Source organism: Sabethes cyaneus, chromosome 2, assembly GCF_943734655.1.
Source record: "Sabethes cyaneus chromosome 2, idSabCyanKW18_F2, whole genome shotgun sequence".
Lineage (NCBI taxonomy): Eukaryota > Metazoa > Arthropoda > Insecta > Diptera > Culicidae > Sabethes > Sabethes cyaneus.
The window spans coordinates 202,184,430-202,203,294 of NC_071354.1; the positions used below are offsets into that span (position 1 = coordinate 202,184,430).

Consider the following 18,865-nt stretch of genomic DNA (forward strand, 5'->3'; position numbering starts at 1 on the left):
GTCCACCCGAAATTCTCACACAGCATTGGATCCCATCCATCGTAGCCATGATAAGTCTAGTAAGCTTACCCGGAAAGCCGTTTTCGTCCAAAATTTTCCATAGCTCTTGTCGGTTTACGCTATCATATGCTGCTTTGAAATAGATGAACAGGTGGTGCGTGGGGACTCGAAATTCGCGGCACTTCTGGAGGATCTGCCGCAGGGTGAAGATTTGGTCCGTTGTAGACCGACCCTCCATGAAGCCGGCCTGGTAACTTCCCAGAAATGTATTGGCTATTGGCGATAGTCGATGGAAGATGACTTGGGACAGCACTTTGGAGGCGGTATTCAGGATAGTGATCGCTCGGTAGTCCTCACAATCCAGCTTATCACCTTTCTTGTAGATAGGGTAGATAGGGTAGGGTAGACCCCGTCTTTCCACTCCTCCGGTAACCGTTCCGTATCCCAAATCTTGACAATCAGTTGATGCAGACAGCCGGCCAATTTGTCCGGGCCCATTTTAATAAGTTCCTTTAATGCCATCCTTTCCCACTGCTTTGTTGTTCTTCAGCCACTAGATGGCTTCTTTAACTTCTCTTATCGATGGGGATGGTACATCTTCATTGCTTGCTACACCAATGTGGTCACTTCCTCCGCTATCATGGTCTTTCGCCTGCACGCCATTTAGGTGTTCATCGTAGTGATGCTTCCACCTTTCGATCACCGCACTATCGTCAGTCAAGATACCTCCATCTTTATCTCTGCACATTTCGGCCCGCAGTGCAAAGCCTTTGCGAGATCCGTTGAGTCTCTGATAGAACTTCCGTGTGTCGTGAAAGCGGTACAGCTGTTCGAGTTCTTCGCACTCCTTCTCCTCTTGGTGGCGCTTCTTTTCCTTGAAGAATCGGGCTTGCTGCCTCCGCTTCTGTTTGTATCGCTCCACATTCTGACGGGTGGTTCTTCGCAGCATTTGTACCCGCGATGTGTTCTTCTCAGCCAATATCTGCTGGTATTCCTCGTCAAACCATTCGTTACGTCGATTCAGTGCTACACGGCCTAGGACGTTCTCCGCTACGCTATTAATGGCTGTTTTCACGGCGTCCCAACAGTCCTCAAGAGGGGCTTCATCCAGCTCATCCTCTTTCGAGCGATAACGCGTAGCTTTCGGCGACATCCGGTTGCTTCAGTCGCGCTAGATTATACCGTGGCGGGCGCCGATATCGTAAGTTGTTTACAACAGATAGTTTTTAACGTATCCTTACCATCACTAGGTAGTGATCCGAATCGATGTTAGCACCCGGATAGGTTCTGACGTCGATAATGAAAATCTGAATAGTGCCTACCATCTATCAGAACGTGGTCAATTTGTGATTCTGTCTGGTTAGGTGATCTCCAGGTGTACCGGTGGTAGAGGTTATGCTGGAAGAAGGTACTACGTATGGCCATTTTCTTGGATGTGGCGAAGTCGACAAGTTTAGGCCGTTTTCGTTCTTTTGCGGGTGAACCCCGAACCGTCCGGTTTGAATTCCTCCTCCTGACCAACCTGAGCATTACAGTCCCCGAAGAAAATTTTGACATCATGTCTTGGGCAGCGGTCGTATTCACGCTCCAACTGCGCGTAGAATTCGTCTTTGTCATCATCGGTACTTCCGAGGTGACGGCTGGGCACATTCATTATGCTAATATTAAAGAATCGGCCCTTGATTCTTAATCTGCACATTCGGGGGATGATCGGTCACCACCCGATCACCCGCTCGCCCATCACTATAAAAGCTGTGCCCAGCTCGTGTGTATGAAGCAGACAATGTACCAAATCTTCATTAGATCAGTAATTTTTTATGGACTGTGAGGATAAGCTGTGACGTTGCCGTATTCGAGTGGAAGGTGCTGCGGACGATATTTGGCGGAGTAGAAACTGAAAGCGGAGAGTGGCGAAGGCGTATGAATCACGTGCTACAGGCACTGCTGGGAGAGATTCCCATCGTACTTCTGACAAAAGTTGGTAGGGTACGGTGGGCCGGTCACATCGTAAGGCTGCCGGACAACAGTGCAATGACAACGGTGTCCATGTCCGCCGGTCCGGCAGAACAAAGGGATGAAATCAGAGATCTCCACTGTTGACGGTTTCCCTTCTTCTTCTTCAGCATAGAGCCGGAGTAGCTCGTGCTGTTTCAAGCACTCGTCGCCATTCAACTCGAACTTGGGCCACTCGTCGCCAATTTCCTAGTCTTCTCAGAAATCGCAAATCGCTTTCGACGCGGTCGAACCATCGTGCACGTTGGGCCCCCTGTTTCTGGTGCCGGAGGAGTTGTTGAAAAGGATTATTTTCGTCGCACTGTCGTCCGGTATCCTTAAGACGTGTCCGGCCCACCGTAGCCTGCTAACTTTCGCTAGATGTACGATGGGAGTCTTCCCAAGCAGTGCCTGTAGCTCGTGATTCATACGCCTTCGCCACTCTCCGCTTTCAGTTTGTACTCCGCCAAATATCGTCCGCAGCACTTTCCGCTCAAACACGGCAAGGGCGCGTATGTGCTCCGTGAGCAGCGTCACGGCTTCAAGTCCATAAAGAACTACCGGTCTAATAAGGGGTTTGTACATTGTTAGCGTCGTGTGGCGGCGTATGCTTCCTGATCGTAGCGTAGCGAAGGGCAAAGTAGGCCCGATTTCCCACTTGGATGCGCCGCTGGATCTCCTTACTAGTGCTGTTGTCCGTGGATACCAGCGATCCTAGATACACGAACTCCTCTACCACTTCTAGTTCGTCGCCGTCAACGGTGACCGTCCGTGGGAGACGCGCGTTTGTTTCCTTTGTGCCTCTTCCTTTCATGTATTTGGTCTTCGACCCATTTATTTTTAGCCCAATTCTCCTAGACTCCGCTTTCAGTCTGGCGTAAATTTCCTCCGCTATCGCAAAGTTCCTGGCTGATATTGAAGTCATCTGCAAAGCCTAGAAGTTGGCTACCCGTGACTCTCGTTTCAATGCCCATTCGTCGGATCACCCCCCTCAAGAGCGATGTTAAACAGCATGCAGGATAACCCGTCACCTTGTCTCAGCCCTCGCCGCGTCTCGATGGGGCTCGAAAGTGTCCCAGAGATGCGTACGAAACACATCACTCGATCCAATGTAGTTCTGATCAGTCGCGTCAGTTTGTCCGGAAAACCGTGTTCATGCATTATCTGCCATAGCTTGTCTCGATCGACTGTATCGTATGCTGCTTTGAAATCAATAAAGATGTGATGCGTGGGTACGTTTTACTCCCGGCATTTCTGCAAGATCTGTCGGATAGTAAAAATTTGATCCGTAGTTGCGCGAGCCCCCATGAAACCCGCCTGGTAATTCCCTACAAAACCTTGTGCTATCAGTGACTACCGGCGTAACAGGATATGGGAAAATACCTTGTAGACGGCATTTACCAGCGTAATACCGCGATAGTTGAAGCAGTCTGCCCAAGTCTGCCCAAGAGCGTATGCCACCAAGATTTAAATGCGACTAATTTCAACCTGCTCAATTGTATCAGCTGTGGTTGAGGTAGCAAATGTGCAAGGAAAATGAATAAGGCTACATGACACTTAACCCAGGTTCGAGGCCCAGTCCTATATAGGAGAGGTAACATTTATAATAAGCATTTCAAAAAAACGTCTTCATTCAAATAAATAAATTCTCCCCTTGAGAAGCAGCAAAAGTAATTCATCTAAATACTTTAAAAATAAATGCGAGAAAAATATTTTTTCGTCTTCAAGACACCGACCGAGTTCTATTTTTAGTTTTCTTTGACAAGCGAACGATATGCCGTCGATATTTTTTCGATACGTCGATAAAGTAGACAAAATGACGTTTTGATGAAGCTTTTTAAATAAACACTCATACCGTGGACCCCCGTTCGTTTGACCGTTTTTAATCTGAACACTTTTTAATTTGAACCCCGTTGGTATGCACGACGTGCAAATTAAAAATGGTTCAAATGTCATTCTTAATATGACATCATTTGCTTATGCACACAATACACATAAACACGATTTGTTTGCACTGACCAAGCGTGTTTAATCTGTTTCACATTTCATTTTCCCAACGAAATAGAAATCCGATCGGAGAATGAAATATTCGCTGCTTGCAACTGCCAACTAAATCAAACCATCAAAACAATAACAAAGAACAGGGCAGCCAGTTCATACGAGTTTCAGCATATTTAGGGTGGTCAGTTGTTCAAATTAAAAAGTAACCCCGTTAGTTTGCATGAGGAATCGTTCAAACGAACGGGGGTCCACAGTAATGTTTATGAAACGCTTGTGGCATAGCATTTTAATAACCCGCTATTTCGCCTTTTTAGCATTATATGAGTTCTACAGACGTATATGAAGCGAAATAAACTTTTAATCAGAGTTCTATATTTAAATACAATGTTGTTAATGGATTAATGTTTAGTGCTTACTTGGTTACTTGGGTAACTACTAATCAAAAATTTTTTTTGTAGGGCAGCCCCCTGGTTCCCCTTGTTCGGCTAGGGAGTTAGTCCATGATCTCTTGTCCCGCCTACAAACTCGTCTAACAGTTCAAATATAGACCGCGTAACGCATGGTCCAAAATAGCTCCATTATCCCAAATCTTTAACGATCACTTCAAAATTATGTCACCACAACTCACCACTATTGTACGAATACAAAATTCGAACACCCCTCATTGCACCGCATCCTATCATAAATTCACCACTATAACACCACTGCAACACCCTGTGTTCGTTTCAATCTGTCAGTCCACCCTTGCTGTCATTCTTTTCGCATCGGCCATCAGTAAAATCAAAACACGTTTTTGTGTTCGAGTAGAATTTGTTCAAAATATTTTACATTTTCTACTGATTTTACGTGTGCCAATCCCATCCAGCCAAGATGACGGCCCGATCCAAGGGACGAAGGGACCAGAATAACCGTATTCGGCGGGCCAAGAACAAGCAGAAAGAATTGAAGAAACTGAAGAAAACCTTGGGACTAATCGATGAAGATGGAAAGGATCTGATGGAGAAGGTCAAGGAAATTACCGAACAGCAGAAACGACAGGAGGTAAGAGTTTTGCTTTTAAACTGGAAGAATATCAATGTTGAACTAATTGAACGTTTGGATCCGTAGGAAGAAGAAAAGATTAAGGAAGAAGCTATGCAGGACATCATCAAACAGGAAACACAGGAGCTTCGTGATACGGAAGATTACATCGAAATAAAGCACGAAAAATCAAACGTAACACATCGCTACAATGCTAGAACGAAACGTGATCAGTTCGGGCAATATCCAGTGTGGTATAACGCCAAAAAGGAACGCAGGAAACAGATGATAAAGGAAGGCAAGATTAAAAAGAAGCGCCGTATTCCAGGACGTAAAATGCATTTCATCGACGAAACATCCAACTGGAAAAATATCGCTTGATAGAAGGGCCACTCATTGATTGAAGCTATGTTTTTGGGATAAGATACTTCACTTATATTTCTGTTGTCGAAGTAAGATGGGAAATTAATAAATATCTCTTTAAAACAATGACTAATGTGTGTAACATTTAGTAGTTATGATGTATCCTTAATTGTTAGTTATTGTTTAGTTGCGGAAATTCTATTATTTCTGCAAATATTTCGACGAAATCTTTTGTATCTAGATTAGATACGCTGAGAAATGGATATATAAAAAATTGATTTAAAAAAAACTTCAATAGTAGTCTAGTAATATCTAAGCCGGAATTGCTTATATCGGCAATTATCAACAATTGTTCACTTAACTCAAGCACATAACAGCTACATTTGCTTTGGAACTGATCGTCTCTACTGAATGGTACAAAAGTATCCTAGCCGTCATTCCTTTCCGTCACACAAAGAAAGTTCCCGTTCAGCAGCAGCTAGACCGTTAGCCTCTACTTCCACCGCCTTGTCACCACCATCCACGGCATCGATCTCATCATCGTTCTTTACAAACTTTCCTCCAGCAAATCCAACGAGGCCCCCTCCAATAGCTGCCAATCCTCCGGCTTTCAATCCAACAATCAATCCGATCGGTCCACCTATACACGATCCTAGTAGAGCACCACACATCGGATAGATGGCCTTCTTATAGCGGAGAGCTTTACGCAGCGCCGTTTCACCAGCTTCCACATGCACCTGGGTCACCTCAACGTTTTCTTCTACTGCATTGATCGACTCAGCCTGATCGTGTGTCATTGTGTGAACAGCCTGGAACAGTTCCTGAATATCGACAATTTCTTGTTGTAGTTTATCCATCTCTTTTAGGCACTCTGCTCTTTGGCGAAGTTCGACCTCTTCTCGATTGTAATTGCTAGTTATTTCTGTCACCTGGGCCAATTGGTTCCCATAACGGTTATCTCCGTCTTCAGACAAACTTCTACGATCATCATCTTGCAAACTGTAGGAAGATTGCGATCGCGAGGCAAACTTATGCTGCATTTCTAAACCAATCAACCAATTTTAATTATTAAACAGAGTAAACCAAGTAGGAATAAATCAAATCAATCTTCATCTACTACTCACCTAAATACTCTCCCATTCCAGCGAATGCCAGCTTTTTCGCAGCATCTATTCCCTCGTCGAACCGTTCCAGATCCGATTCCTGAACTCGGCTGCGCACTTTATCGATCTCCAGTATCAAATACTTCATCTGCTTGATCACCCTGGTAGCATTGATTTGCTCTCGCTTGATCCGATCCCAGTCCTTGAGCGAACCTGCCTTCTCGATATTACACTTGTGGTTCTTCAGTAAACTCAAATGCTTCGGAACGGACTGGTTGAACTTCTGAATCGATATTTCCGCTAATTTGAGAGAAATTTTATCATCCTGCTGAACGTCACCCATTGTTTTATTGCAGATCGCAAAATAGTTGTTCCTTGTTACACAAACAGCTGGCTACACACACCGTAAATCAATTGATTGATAAAATCGCGTTTACGTTTTCTATCACACAAAGCAGTCAGTTATACGCAGCAAATTATCACGATGACGAAAGAGATGTTTACGGAGAGACCTGAACTAATTTTCGTGTCCTTCGAATGGCGTTTTGCTTGCAATCTAAAGTTCTCTTTTGTTCTTGTATTTTTATTTGTAAATAAAGTTTAAAGAGAATGACGAATGACGACTGCATATTCCATGAGCGCCGTGCGACTGCGAGTGACTTTAAATTGAAGGGGTCAAAAAGGGCTGACTTCACGAGATGTTCAGTTCAAGCTGCTGAAATATTTCGTTGAATTGAAATCAAATGCAGGGTGGAACTCACGGGTCACTGAGGCAAATTTCCGTATCCAGCTTTTTACGCGCTATAATGGTGGCCGCTATAAATTGTGTTCGTAATATGCGAACAATCTTTTTGACAACTCTGCATACATCAAATCTGACACTCTTCTCTTGCAACACTACCGTGCTCTTTCTTTCGTTTACGTCAAAGAAGGAAAGCAAAACTGTGCGAAATGTAAACAAAACTATTGCCTTCCTTCTTTTGCGTAAACGAAAGAAAGAGCAACACTGCCGTACAGGAGAAGAGTGCCCAGTTTTGATGTATGCAGAGTTGTCAAAAAGATTGTTCACATATTACGAACACAATTTATAGCGTCCGCCATTATAGCGCGTAAAAAGCTGGATACAGCACTCGTTCGCTAATTGCACGAATGAGGCGATGCGATTAGCGAATTTTGTTTTTTAATTGCACGATAGTTGCCAATATTTATTGTAAAACGTGATGCGTTATCACTGTAAAGAACTGTTCACATGCATTCACACGTACGCTAAATTTTGGGAAGAACATCTAAATTTTTACAAACGAACTAAAAGCTTAATGAATATGTGTTCAATTAGTCAAAGTTTAGTCAAATTTGCATGAATTTGTTTGTAAAGTATCTACGTAATGCAGAGATAGAGAGTTTGCATTCGGCAACGCTGCATTATTGTTTATAGCAACCACCTGGAAAACCACGTGTAGTTTGACAGATAACTGTTTTTTAGTTGCACGATCGTGCAACTAGCGAATGTGCAATTAAAAGACGGTGCAGTTAGAGGACGTGCAATTAGCGCACGAGTGCTGTATTCTTCATGTGTGAAACTCGTGGTGAAACTACATAATTTTTTGCAATTTGATCTGACAAAGAACATTTATGTGTGAGGCTCATAAAAATCATTTGTATCGCCATGAATAACATTTAAAGCCCCATTAAAAGTATGTACAAGAACACATAATTTTTGACTATCCAGCTTTTTACGCGCTATAATGGCGGACGCTATAAATTGTGTTCGTAATATGCGAACAATCTTTTGATAACTCTGCATCCATCAAAACTGGACACTCTTCTCCTATACGGCAGTGTTGCTCTTTCTTTCGTTTACGCAAAAGAAGGAGAGCAATAGTTTTGTTTACATTTCGCACATTTTTGCTCTCCTTCTTTGGCGTAAACGAAAGAAAGAGCACGGTAGAGTTGCAAGAGAAAAGTGCCAGATTTGATGTATGCAGAGTTGTCAAAAAGATTATTCGCGTACATTCAACCCCCGCTAATATGAAAAACACCTCGTTCAGATCAGGCGAATTCATTTTTAGGCTGTGAACCATTTCGCGAAATTTTTAACTTTTTGGTTAAAATTTGACAGTTCGATGGTTTTCCGAAACTAACCCTGCTCGGGAGCATGGTTAGTTTTAACCACCCCATCGGCATGCAACCATGTTTTCGCCGCCAACATCTCGTGTGTGTGAAAATGAGATAGCATGTCAGCACTGCGTTTCACTCAACTGGCAGCAGTCTGATTTGAGCCCGCTGTCAAATTTTGAGCCCAGGACATGATGTCGCTGACGTTCACTGCAGCTCGATATAGAGATGTCGATGGGGTGGTTTTAACCAAGTTCTGAGAGCCAATGAGATATGCACAGGTGAGGAAGAGAGCTTCGACAAGTTTCACTGATTTTTCGTTAGATTTTTTTTACATTGGTAAGGATGCTTATCGCATTATAAATTTGTTCAAACAACCCGGGTTGAAATAAGATGAATTTTATCTATCAAATAAAAGCAAGTGAACATCAAAAATTCCTCCGATTTTAACTCGGACAAAAAAAAACAATATTTTCATCCTCACCTTATATGCTCTCATTGAGCAAAAAAACTATCAATCCGTCAAATATGAAATGGTTCACATTCTGAACTGATTTTAACCACTCAAGGAGAAATAACCATCGAACTGTCAAATTTTAACAAAAAAGTTAAAAATTTCGCGAAATGGTTCACAGCCTTAATCTGAATATTTGGTAACTCTATTCACTTTCACATACGCGCAAGGCGGGCACCCTATGACCTTGTTGTTTTGATTTGACGAAAACAAACGTTTTGAAAACATGTCGAATATTCTCGAATTCTCAACATCCAGATTGTTGAAGTGGAAATTGACTCGACAGTATCAACTAAAATAGTCTTTGAGTGCTGGAGAGAAATAAGTTGCATATGAGCTATCCATCAGCTTTTTACGCGCTTAATGGTAGCCGCTATAAATTGTGTTCGTAATATGCGAACAATCTTTTTGACAACTCTGCATACATCAAATCTGGCACTCTTCTCTTGCAACACTACCGTGCTCTTTCTTTCGTTTGCGCCAAAGAAGGAGAGCAAAAATGTGCGAAATGTAAACAACACTATTGCTCTCCTTCTTTTGCGTAAACGAAAGAAAGGGCAACACTGCGGTACTGAAGAAGAGTGGCCAGTTTTGATGGACGCAGAGTTGTCAAAAAGATTGTTCGTATATTACGAACACAATTTATAACGTCCGCCATTATAGCGCGTAAAAAGCTGGATATTGCCAAAGCTGCTGAGCAAGAGGAAACGTATTAAGTTTTTTAGCTTTTTTTCAATTTGCCCGGTCAACTTGAAACAACTAAGTATGACGCTTGATCAGTTTTTAATGTGAATGCATTCATACCAACGGGGTTCAGATTAAAAATGTTCAGATTAAGGAAGGTCATTCCAGCGGGGGTACACGATATTACGAACACAATTTATAGACCAAATCAAGGTGACGTCATCTGGCAGATACTGGCGCCCTTGTTTACAAACAGACCGCAGAGTCCAAAAAAGTTTCACCTGTTTAAACGGCAAGTTTGTTGTTTAAACCGAGTTTAACCAGCATTAGGACTAAATTTAAAAGCCAATATGCCTGTAAACTGTTAAAACACACGCTATATTCGCTATAAACGAAAAAGAAAATTTTCCAAAACGTAAACAAGGGCGCCAGTATCTGTCAATTGACGGTATGATGATTTGGTCTATAGCGTCCACCATTATAGCGCGTAAAAAGCTGGATACTGTAGAGTAATACCACAAACTATACAGACAACACGCGAATGATTTTTTCAGGTATCATAAGGGACGTGAGAAAGTCACTCACGGTCCCTTCACAAGCACTCATTTTTCTCACTATTCAATTGGGAGTCAGTTCATTAATAGATTAATATAGCTACCTAGCTAGCAACGCAAAACAAACTGTTTTGGTAACCAGGTAAAAATGCAGTCTCCCTTGCCAACTTAAGAAACAGGTAACAAAAACAAATAAAGCATGTTTTTTTGTAAAAATTCGAAAATCCAAAGCCGGCTCTTGTGCTTTTCATAATAATTGTATTAGGCAAACCAAATCATAACCGAAAGTAATGTTCGAGTATTGTACAAGTTATCTGCTCACAGAAATAGCACTATTCCAGTGACATTTAAGTTGCCCATTAAATTGAAAATAGTTGTTTTCCGGATCAAAAGCGAGTTCTGCATCCGAATCGTCAGTTAATTCTTTTCCTCGTATCACCACATATGGCACAGGATTACAACTATTCCGCTCAACTCCATCAATGGGTATGAGCGATCCGTAAACTGTGTACAGCAATCGGGGCCTGCCACAAAAGACGATCATTAAAACTGTCGCAGTGGCCTTTTAACCCAATGCCCTTCTGGCATACAAAAAAAAAAAAAATCACCACATATATTTGAATTGATTTGCGAGTGTTATGTACATAGTCAGTACCGGAGGTTTGAAATCAATGATAGTTAATCATACCCGAATGAAATTAACTCGTATACGTAAACGAGTAATCGGCTGTTGATGGCGTAGCGTTGCTGCTTTGCGCTTTACAACTTAAAGCCCTTTTAACAGAATTATTATCTACTTTTCATTGGCTAGACCTAGAAGTACCGTGGACCCCCGTTCGTTTGACCGCTTTTAATCTGAACACTTTTTAATTTGAACCCCGTTGGTTTGCACGACGTGCAAATTAAAAATGGTTCAAACGTCATACTCAATATGACATCATTTGCTTATGCAGACAATGCACATAAACACGATTTGTTTGTGCTGATCTAGCGTGTTTAATCTGTTTCACATTGCGTTTTCCCAACGATTATGGTAAAAATCCGATCGGAGAATGAATATTCGCTGCTTGCAACTGTCAACTGAATCAAACCACCAAAACAATAACAAAGAGCAGGGCAGCCAGTTCACACAAGTTCCAGCATATTTAGGGTCACCAGCAGGGATGCCACATATAATTCTGTGTTTTTTGTTGGAAAAATCTGACAATCTGTACGGCGAGGAAAAATATCTGCAAAAATCTGTCCAATGCAAAACAATGAGAGTGAAAGAGATAGAGAGTCATTTTGCTGACTATTTCCGTCTCTTTCACTCTCATGTAAAAGTTCAAAAATCTGTTTAATCTGTGTAATTTGGCGAAAATCTGTATTCTATGCATGCAGATTCTGTACAGGCGATTTCGTTCAAATATCTGTTAAACACAGAATAATCTGTGCATGTGGCAACCCTGGTCACCAGTTGTTCAAATTAAAAACTAACCCCGTTAGTTTGCATGAGGAATCGTTCAAACGAACGGGGTCCACTGTAGTACGAATAACAATAATCACCTGCTAGTTTTTTTTGAATAATTCGTATGATAAATATAGACGAAATTATTATTACTATCTCGTCCATCTGAAAATAATACAGTTCCCTCACAATTATGGACCATTTAAGCAAAAGTATGATTTTAAATCAATCAATTGTAGCGCATACTATTGTTTAAAAACAGTTTGTAAATGCTTTTAGTTACAGAAATATATAATCTTTCAGTTGATTCAGTTATTAAACCCATTAAGTGCAAGTTTTCCACGGAAATTAAGCTTATATTATGACTGATCAAATACACAATTATGGATCACTTTTGGAAGCGGTCACAATTATGAAACAATTTTCATCATATTATGGATCAAAATAAAAATACACTTTTTGCAGCGAATTCTCTCAATGAACTTTATTCAAATCATGTAATAACATAAAAATAACATGTTTCAAATTGTATGAAAGACCTTTTGTGACTTTTGGTCTGTCTTTAGATGCCTGCCGTCCTTCTTCGTAGACACCTACTGATCAGCCTTTGGGAATGCTTTTCGCGATTTCACGACTGATTTTTCCTGGAAAAAAGTCTTAGGTTCACCAGCTGCGTTAGCCCCAAAAAGACTAGTATAGGATTAAGTATTCTTTTTTCCGAATTGTTATTAACGAAGTAGGTACAGTGGATCTCGGAAAAGTTAATCGAAGCAAGAGTTTAATTTAATCGCTGCTATGATGCGACTCTGTATGAAACATTGGAAAGGCGACAATAAACCAAAAAAATGAAAAACCAGTAAATTCAAACTCTAAAAAGTTAAGGAAAAAATTAACGTTTTAGATTGTTGCATGAGAGCTAACATTCGCTTAACTTTTGCGATGAGCCGTTGCATAGGTACCATCATAGCGTTTTACTGCCTTACGAAGCTTTCCTGTCCTGCGTAATTCAGAAACAGCATTTTCCAAAAACTCAGCTCTGTGCAGCTTTCGATTCTGCTTAAAAAATGTTTTTAATAGGTGCTAAAATGTTTGAATTTGTAAAAATTACATTGGAATCAAAGTGATCCATAATTGTGAAAAATTACCTTGTTTTGGTCCCTATTATGGATCACTTGGAAAATTATTTATTTTTACAGGAACATCATTGGCAACCACCAATATTTCGCTGAATCGTAAAGAACTTAGCTTGATCTTTATGTACGAGTCATTTTTTGCTCGAAAATTGGTGATTATGTCACATAGCAACCTTATGAATGAGGAACGTACTGCTTATGCTGATTGAAAAAACGACAGACGTTTTGATAGATCCTCGATAACAACTTTGTACGCTCATTGAAAAAGTACAAAGGTCCATGCCTAGTGGCACGGGCGCAGGCTTGAAGTAGGACTAAGAATGTAGCGCAATTCGTCTCCCAATGCTAAAGCCGGTGATTTTTGTATGAATTTCATATATAGATGCTCATGTTGCGCATTAAAAAATTGTGTTCTTACATGTGAGAAATTCATAATTTCAACTCTTCAGCTAATTTATATGGTGGACCTGAAAAGGTCCGTTTGTTAATCTCTAATTCTCAAATTTCTGACTCGTAGTGTCCATTGTCAACTTTCGTCCTTCAGATGGGCTTAGTGATGTCCGTTAATCGTTCGATTAATTCAACTAATCGAATAACACAAGGAATATTCGAATAATTTTTAATCGAATAATGTCAGCATAATGTTTTCGTTATCTGCCAAGCAATAAGTGCGCCGAAGAGACCGAAACGGTTTAAGCTAAAATAGCACTTTTATGAGCAATTGCGTACTTATTCATTGAACAATTTTCCTTGCAATTGACAATAATAGATCGATGTTTCGAATCCAACACGGTCGGCGTAATTTCCACTCCACACCAAACAATAATTGGTTGCTGCCGAGTTTTATCACCTTTGCCGCGTCCGGATCCGGACAGGGAGATAAAATCGTAACTCTCATCATTATTTGTAACCCAAACAACGCGAAAATGATGCCGTTCACAAAATCAATTCAACTGCTTCATATACTTATTCAGTAGTTCTTAAAAGAACTGATTGTTTTCTACCAGCTGTTAATAATACAAATCGAAGAAATTTACTGCTTGGCAGCAGCTTTTTTCGAACCGCATTCTCCGTTAAAACAACTTCTTTTGGCTTTGGAGTTTTCGGTGCCTTTGTTATGGTCTTCTTTGACTTAGTAATCTTGCTTCTCGCTAGCAAGATTGGTAGGTGAAGGATCCGGAAGCGCCAGTTCTTTGTTTGGACCAGCTTTCTCTTGTTGAAAACTAACTTCAAAGCCTTTTTCACGAATGTGTCCAACCTTGAAACGTCACAATTGTAGCTGGCGGCGATATACTTCTAGACGGCTCGCAACGAGGGTCCGTTGACTCTTCGGTTTATTGGCGTCTCGCTCAGTGAATTTGGATGTCTTCGTTGCCTTATTCCGGGGAAGTAGCAACAGCTGAAGCTCAACGATTTTCGAGCGGATTCTATAGAGCGTAAATTACATACAATCAAACTTTGATCCCTTTGATTCAAAGGGAATTTAATCCATAGCTCTTCTCCTATATATTTCTGTCATCCGTGTTAGGGAAGCACTGGCGTGAGAAGGCAAAAATTTTTAGCAAAAATAAAATTAAAGCAACGTCATGAGTTAGAAGATCGCATGGTGAGTCACCACATATTTAACCGTTTTATAGATCAAATCAGAAAAAATTCTTCATGATTTAAAGAATCAGCGACATTTGGAAATTTAATTAAAGAAATTTAATTTAAAACCACAGAAAATTTTCATCTCTTCATAAACAAATGCGTTCGTTCTAAAAAGGACGGGTTGTGGTAAATTATGTGGTTGAAAATCCGGCCAGCAGGGCTTGAATGTTTGAAACAACACCTCCCAGGGCAATGGTGACAATGGTTACCGAACAGAGCATTTTCCATTGATTCAAGCTCTTCCGCTCCCGCAACCAAATATTCTAATACAGCTGATAATAGATGATAGATCAATGCTCCTGTACCAACGCGTTCGGCGCACTCTACACCAAACAATGATCCGCTGCTGCTGCTGCTGCCGCTGCGCTGCGTTTTACCAGTTTGCCGAGTCCAGTGAGGGAGATATAACCGCAACTCTCTGATGTCTGCACTGTACCGTACCGATGCCAATGCGAAAATGATGCCGTTCGCCGGCTTACTTCTGATTATATACCAGAGCAAACGGCAGCAAGTTGTAACAAAGGCGGATCAACGTAGGGCAGAGAATCATAGACACGAAAGAAAGGCGGTACAACGAAACCGTACTCCGTACATTGTTTGAACAAAACCGGTGTCCGGTGCTTCCTTAATAAAGAGCTACCAGTTTCTGCAGAGCAACCTAATATGAAGCATAGTCTTCATGCCACCGAAAACCAGTGGAAAGGCCGCAAAGCGCGATAGGAAAAAGAAGAAGAAGCCACGCCACGAGAGCAACGCTGTTTTCTTTCATTTATTGCCGACAGGGATGGCACAGCAACGGGCATGGCAGACGTGCACTCACAGTTGTGTGTGATTGTGCCGGGTGAGTTTGCCAAGCGCGCCGTCTCGGAAGGTCAGGCTTCTGTAACTATACAACAATTAGCCCTTTTTAGGGCCTAATATATAAATGAAGATGCAATTCGATTTTCTCACTAAACGCTTAGTCTCGAATTACGAAGTGGCGCAGTTTTCTTTTGCCAGATAATGTGGCTTACTCGTTTTATGCTTTTAGAAAGAATCTTAAATTCGTATTATTTTGCATGTGTAGGTATATGAACAATTTTGTTCAGAAATATTCTTCGGAAAGTTTGTCTTAATACAGTTTAAACATGTAATTTCTGACGGGCTCATACTTCGAACGCTCATACTAAACTGCCAACATCACTTAAAATGTGAGAAAAATCAATTTAACTGCTTCGTATACTTTTATTCAGTAGTTCTTAAAAGAACTGATTGTTTTCTACCAGATATTAGTAATGCAAATCAAGGAAATTTACATCTAGGCAACAGTTTTTTTCGGGCACCTTCTCCGCTGGAACGACTTCGTTTGACTTGGGATTTCGGTGCCTTTGCTACGGTTTTCATTGGCTTAGTAGATTTTTGTTCGGGGGCACCCGCATATTTACTCCAGTAGTAAATATGCTTTAATCGGAGCCGCCTTTGCAGCAGTTAGCAAAGATATTGTTTTCGTCCGTTTTATCAACCTTGAACAAATCGGAAGCGCCTGTTCTTTTTGTTTGGACCAGCTTTTCGACAGCTAATTTCAAAACCTTTTTCACAAATGTGTCCAACCTTGGAACGTCACAATTGTGGCTAGCGGCGATTTACTTCTAACGGTTTGCAGCGAGGATCCATTGATTTTACTGGGTAATGATAGCAGCAAAAAACCTACCGTTCGCTGGCGGGCGAGTCGGTTACTTCTTCGGTTTGTTGGCGTCTTGCTTGGTGAATTTGAATGTCTTCGATGCCTTATTCCGAGCAAGCAGCACCCACTGAAGCTCAACAATTTTCGCGCGGATTCTATAGAGCGTAAATTAAATACAATCAAAGGTCAGCTTAACCCATAGCTCATCTCGTATATATTTCTGTCATCTGTGCTAGGGAAGCATTGGCGTGGGAAGGCAAAAACATAAAAATAATGAAATAATGAATATAGTCTAATATTTTCTCAATTATTAAACGTCTGTTTGGGAAACATGGAATCTATTGTATTGTTATGGATTTTTTGAAAAATTTCCAATCGATTGATACCAATATCTCTAGAATCTGTTGACGGATGACTGAGTTATAAGCGTGCAAACCATAACCACTTTTCGTTACATGTTCCCTTTTCGTTTTTCTAAAGTGCACCCCAATATAGAAATCAAAGAAGTAGTCCTACTTCAAAAGCTTCAATGTCGAGATTTAAAGGATGTTTCATGTGTTAAAAGCTAGTTAATAGGGTATATTTTGTTGCAAAAGTGCTTCATACCTTCAAACAGTTTGTTTAACTGAGTAATTTAACTTGAAACACAAAAGTGATCCATAATTGTGGGTGATCCATAATTGTGGAGGGAGTGTAGTGTCACATATGAACTGACACATAACAACTATGGTTAATTGGGTTACTAGGATTGATGATAGAGTGAGTTTTCCAAAATTCTTGTAGAGTAAATGCAATAGATAGTGTTTGAGAACCATATGAATACATGAGAACATGAGAAAAAGGTGGCAATGATCCGTGGTTTATATAAGAACTGGAAGCAAACCATTTACTACGATTTCGATAGCGCTTCGTCCGCAAATACTGTTCAAAATATCGCAGCATTGAAAAACATCAATTTCACAGTAGGGTAACCAACGTTGGACCCCCTTAGCAGCTGTACACAATTTGGACACTTATAGCAAAATCAAATGCAAGTGTCCAAATTATGTACAGCTGCTGATGGGGTCCCAAATAGGTTGGTTACCCAAGTTGGTATGGTTTGTGATATGGGGCCAACTAACATGGGTTTGTGGAAGGAACTAAATATAGCCGTTGAGAAACCGTATTTTTATACGGACAAAGATCAACAAATATTCATTTTTGCCGACGTACCTCATCTCATCAAACTCGTGAGGAATCACTTTCTGGACTCCGGCTTTACGCTAGACGAAAAGATTATTAATTCCAGACCTATTCTGGATCTCATGAATCTGCAACAACACCATGAGTTAAAAATTGCTCATAAAATAACGAGCACACATTTGGATGTCAAAAATGCTGGACGACAGAAAATCAAATACGCCGTGCAACTTTTGTCAAACACCGTGTCGCTAGCTTAATAGCTAGGAGTTGTACTAGGAAAGCTTAAAACGCCAAACGCTTTGGAGACGAGTGATTTCATTAAACTTATTAATGATTGGTTTGATTTGTTTAACTCCTCATCCGCTGTAAGAGGGGCGTATTTTTCAAAATTTCTCAAATTTGTGGTCTTCTATTTTCCTAGAATCTGTAAAGGAAATGTTTCAATTTTGTCGAATATCACTTTGCAACAAAAATCATAACTCTTGGGCCAAGACCACAAAACAAAAGAAAATTCGTTTTACTAGGAAGATAGAATACCAATTTAAATTCTTTAATGATTGTTTTCATTCGTAAGTCCATTTACTATGCACGACTACGAAATTTCATGAAATTCTGGAACATTCGCACCTGTACAATTATTTGGAAATATGTGCAGGCCACAGAGAAAGAATGGCAGCATTCGATTACTCCAATGAAACTCATACAAAAATAATTCAAAGAACGTCTAAAGCTGTTGAGAGCTTGCGAGTACCGAACAGAAAAGCCATGCTTCCATTCCAAAAAGGAATTCTCATCAACAATGCGTCAATTATACAACTGGCTAAGAAACTGAAAAATGACTACGGAAATTACTACGTTTTAACGAGAAGGTTGCAGCAAGATGACTTAGAGTGCTTCTTCGGTACTATACACACCAAAGGAGGACTGTATGACCATCCAACAGCAATAGAATTTATGTACCGACTGAGATTGTGCATTTTAGGTAAAAATATGATTTTACATTTTTCCATAGTGCTTTTAAGTCTAGTTAGGCTGTGAACTATTTCGCGAAATTTTCAAATTTTTGGTTAAAATTTGACAGTTCGATGGTTATTTCTCCTTGAGTTGTTAAAATCAGTTCAGAATGTGAACCATTTCATATTTGACGGATTGATAGTTTTTTTGCTCAATGAGAGCATATAAGGTGAGGATGAAAATATTATTTATTCTGTCCGAGTTAAAATTGGATGAATTTTTGGTGTTCATTTGCTTTTATTTTATAGATAAAATTCATCTCATTTCAACCCGGGTTGTTTGAACAAATTTATTATGCGATAAGCATCCATACCAATGTAAAAAAATGCAACGAAAAATCAATGAAACACATCGAAGCTCTCTTCCCCAAGTAACAATTTCAGGCTGATCAAACGCTTTTATAGCTGATTTTATTCAACCTGTGGCTGAA

The 18,865-nt window shown here is 40.5% G+C and overlaps 2 protein-coding genes across 2 annotated transcripts; one reads left to right on the forward strand and one right to left on the reverse strand.

Moving 5' to 3' along the window:
- The first annotated feature begins 4,754 nt into the window (after positions 1 to 4,754).
- LOC128734712 (protein LLP homolog) lies at positions 4,755 to 5,499 on the forward strand. The gene is made up of 2 exons (XM_053829027.1): positions 4,755 to 5,034; positions 5,101 to 5,499. The coding sequence occupies exons 1-2, from the start codon at positions 4,864 to 4,866 to the stop codon at positions 5,392 to 5,394; spliced, it is 465 nt and encodes a 154-aa protein (XP_053685002.1). The 5' UTR covers positions 4,755 to 4,863; the 3' UTR covers positions 5,395 to 5,499.
- On the reverse strand, positions 5,437 to 7,044 carry LOC128734711 (syntaxin-17). Its single transcript, XM_053829025.1, has 2 exons — positions 6,501 to 7,044; positions 5,437 to 6,418 (listed from the first exon to the last, which is right to left on the reverse strand). Exons 1-2 carry the CDS (start codon positions 6,820 to 6,822, stop codon positions 5,811 to 5,813), a joined length of 930 nt encoding a protein of 309 aa, XP_053685000.1. The 5' UTR covers positions 6,823 to 7,044; the 3' UTR covers positions 5,437 to 5,810.
- Positions 7,045 to 18,865: the final 11,821 nt, after the last annotated feature.

Coding starts and splice junctions, on each gene's coding strand:
- LOC128734712 (XM_053829027.1), top strand. CDS start 4,864: ATGACGGCCCGATCCAAGGGACGAAGGGACCAGAATAACCGTATTCGG. Junction 5,035..5,100: donor AACAGCAGAAACGACAGGAG/GTAAGAGTTTTG, acceptor TTGGATCCGTAG/GAAGAAGAAAAGATTAAGGA.
- LOC128734711 (XM_053829025.1), bottom strand. CDS start 6,822: ATGGGTGACGTTCAGCAGGATGATAAAATTTCTCTCAAATTAGCGGAA. Junction 6,419..6,500: donor TGGAATGGGAGAGTATTTAG/GTGAGTAGTAGA, acceptor TGATTGGTTTAG/AAATGCAGCATAAGTTTGCC.